The 1,903-nt window shown below is 49.3% G+C and overlaps 1 protein-coding gene across 1 annotated transcript in view; it reads right to left on the bottom strand.

The window, feature by feature from the left end:
• LOC109473361 (proline-rich receptor-like protein kinase PERK2) overlaps positions 1–1,903 on the bottom strand; it is a 10,486-nt gene that overhangs the window by 1,021 nt on the left and 7,562 nt on the right. Inside the window, exons 2-5 of the mRNA XM_019773225.1 lie at positions 1,873–1,898; positions 1,141–1,693; positions 711–929; positions 24–237 (exon numbers count right to left, since the gene is read on the bottom strand). Coding sequence (XP_019628784.1) covers positions 24–237; positions 711–929; positions 1,141–1,693; positions 1,873–1,898 — 1,012 coding nt within the window. The remainder of the gene's footprint in view (positions 1–23; positions 238–710; positions 930–1,140; positions 1,694–1,872; positions 1,899–1,903) is intronic.

The raw sequence follows: 1,903 nt of genomic DNA on the forward strand, positions 1-1,903 counted from the left end.
ATGTAAGGTTTTTGTCGACCGACCTGGCCGCACGGTGGTGCCAGTCTGCACCAGCTCTGCCAGGTCCTTGTCCGCCGGGTCCTCCAGTTTCTCACACTGGCAGGCGTGGCTGAGGGTGCGGTCAGACAGCTGCTTCATCACCTGCAGCAGCCGCTCGCTCTTCGCGATGCGCTGGGCCGCCTGCTTCATCTGCCGCTCCGTCTCCGGCGTGATGTGGTCCATGGTGGTCGGCAGGACCTGTTGTAACACACGGCATCGTCAGAAAACAGTCGGCCTATTTCTACAGATACTGTAATTCACTTAATATTCACGGTAGCAAAAGTTCACGGTCTGAGAAGAATTATATGTTCACGACGGCGACAGGTGCAGAAAAAAGAAAGTCGACGAATTATTTGTTAACGGTAATGATAAGTTCGCGGTACAGAAGTGACCGCGAAAACAGCGAACATAAAAGTACCGTGAAAAAAACAGGAATTTTTAGTACATTGTATATGCATGATGTAGTTATATAGTTGAACTATAGCTAGTCATTTTGAGCGCCTCCTGTCTGCCTTACTGAGTTTTATATATCTTTATGGTTTGATACACCATGCGTAGGGTAAATAAGATGACTAATCCTAATCATTTTGAACGCCTCTTGTCTGCCTTACTGAGTTTCAGATCAAGACACTGATAGGAAGAAGACAAAAAGTGTATAAAAGTATCATCACCTTAATGGGCCTGCCGTAGACCTGGTCCACAATAACAGGAGGTGAGTCTGTGTTCCGGCGCCGGCGGTCCTTGCCGTTATTCTTCCTCAGGTCCGACAGTGAGTTGAGGGACTTGTAGACCTCCTGACTGACTCCCAGCTTCTTCTTCTGACCGCTGGGCAGGGCCACGACAGGGCTGTACTGGGCTGGGGAGGGTGTGCCCGCCACCAAGGCGTTGTACTGTACAAGGGAAAACGAAGAAAATTTAAAAACATAAAGTCATATAAAAACATGTTATCCCATCGACAGGCAACCCTATGGAACATAGCAATGTCACGTTGCAGTCGAGAGAAAGATGGCGTTTGCTGTAAGTCAAAAGTTTCAAAACAGACTAAAAGTGTTATAGTTATGTACACAACTACCCTTGTACACTATATATGTATTGCTTTACCTCAGCTGACTCCATCATCATTGGCGGGAAATCCTCAGAGATGTAACTCTCAGGGGTGGATCGTTTGGATGAGTTGGTGATGGAGGAAGGGGGAGGTGGAGGTGCGTGGGTGCTGGGTGCGCTCTTCGCGTTCAGCCTGGGATAGTCAGCAAGGTGTGGTGGCGGTGCACTGTTGAAGGAAGGCGCCGCACTTCTAACAACAGGCTCCGCTTCCGCGGTGGTCGCGGTCTTTTCGGGAGGTGACGGTGGAGGGACACGGTCACTGGGAACGTTCGTGATAGTAACGAGTTTCGGATAGTCGAAGATGACGCCGTAGTCGTTTTCTTTTGGGGGCGATGGAGCTCTGTTTACCGGCGGCGCCGCTTCCCTGACAGGGCTGCTCTTCGGAGGGGTCGTGGAGACCAAGATTTCGTCATCCCTGCGCAGGGGAGGTGGGGAGGGCGGCGGATAGTCGAACTGGACCAGGCGGACCTCTCCTGGGGTTTCCTCTTCAACCAGCTCGTACTCTACTCCGTAGATCTCCCCGTACTCGATACCCTCGTCCTCTGTAGGGCTGCAGGAAAACAGTTCCAAAAAATTGTTACGACATTGCTAGTTTGAAACAAACATTATGCGCTTAGCCAAAATGTTCTTAAAATAAGCTCACTTTCTGTAATCATAATGTTACTTTTACGTTTATGCTCATGGACAATAGTGATCACGCAGGTATAATTTGCTGTGTAGTTACTGTACCTAGATGAATGACTGGTGTTCGTTTGCTTGT

Source organism: Branchiostoma belcheri, unplaced genomic scaffold (genome assembly GCF_001625305.1).
Source record: "Branchiostoma belcheri isolate BF01 breed outbred unplaced genomic scaffold, Haploidv18h27 scaffold3, whole genome shotgun sequence".
NCBI lineage: Eukaryota > Metazoa > Chordata > Leptocardii > Amphioxiformes > Branchiostomatidae > Branchiostoma > Branchiostoma belcheri.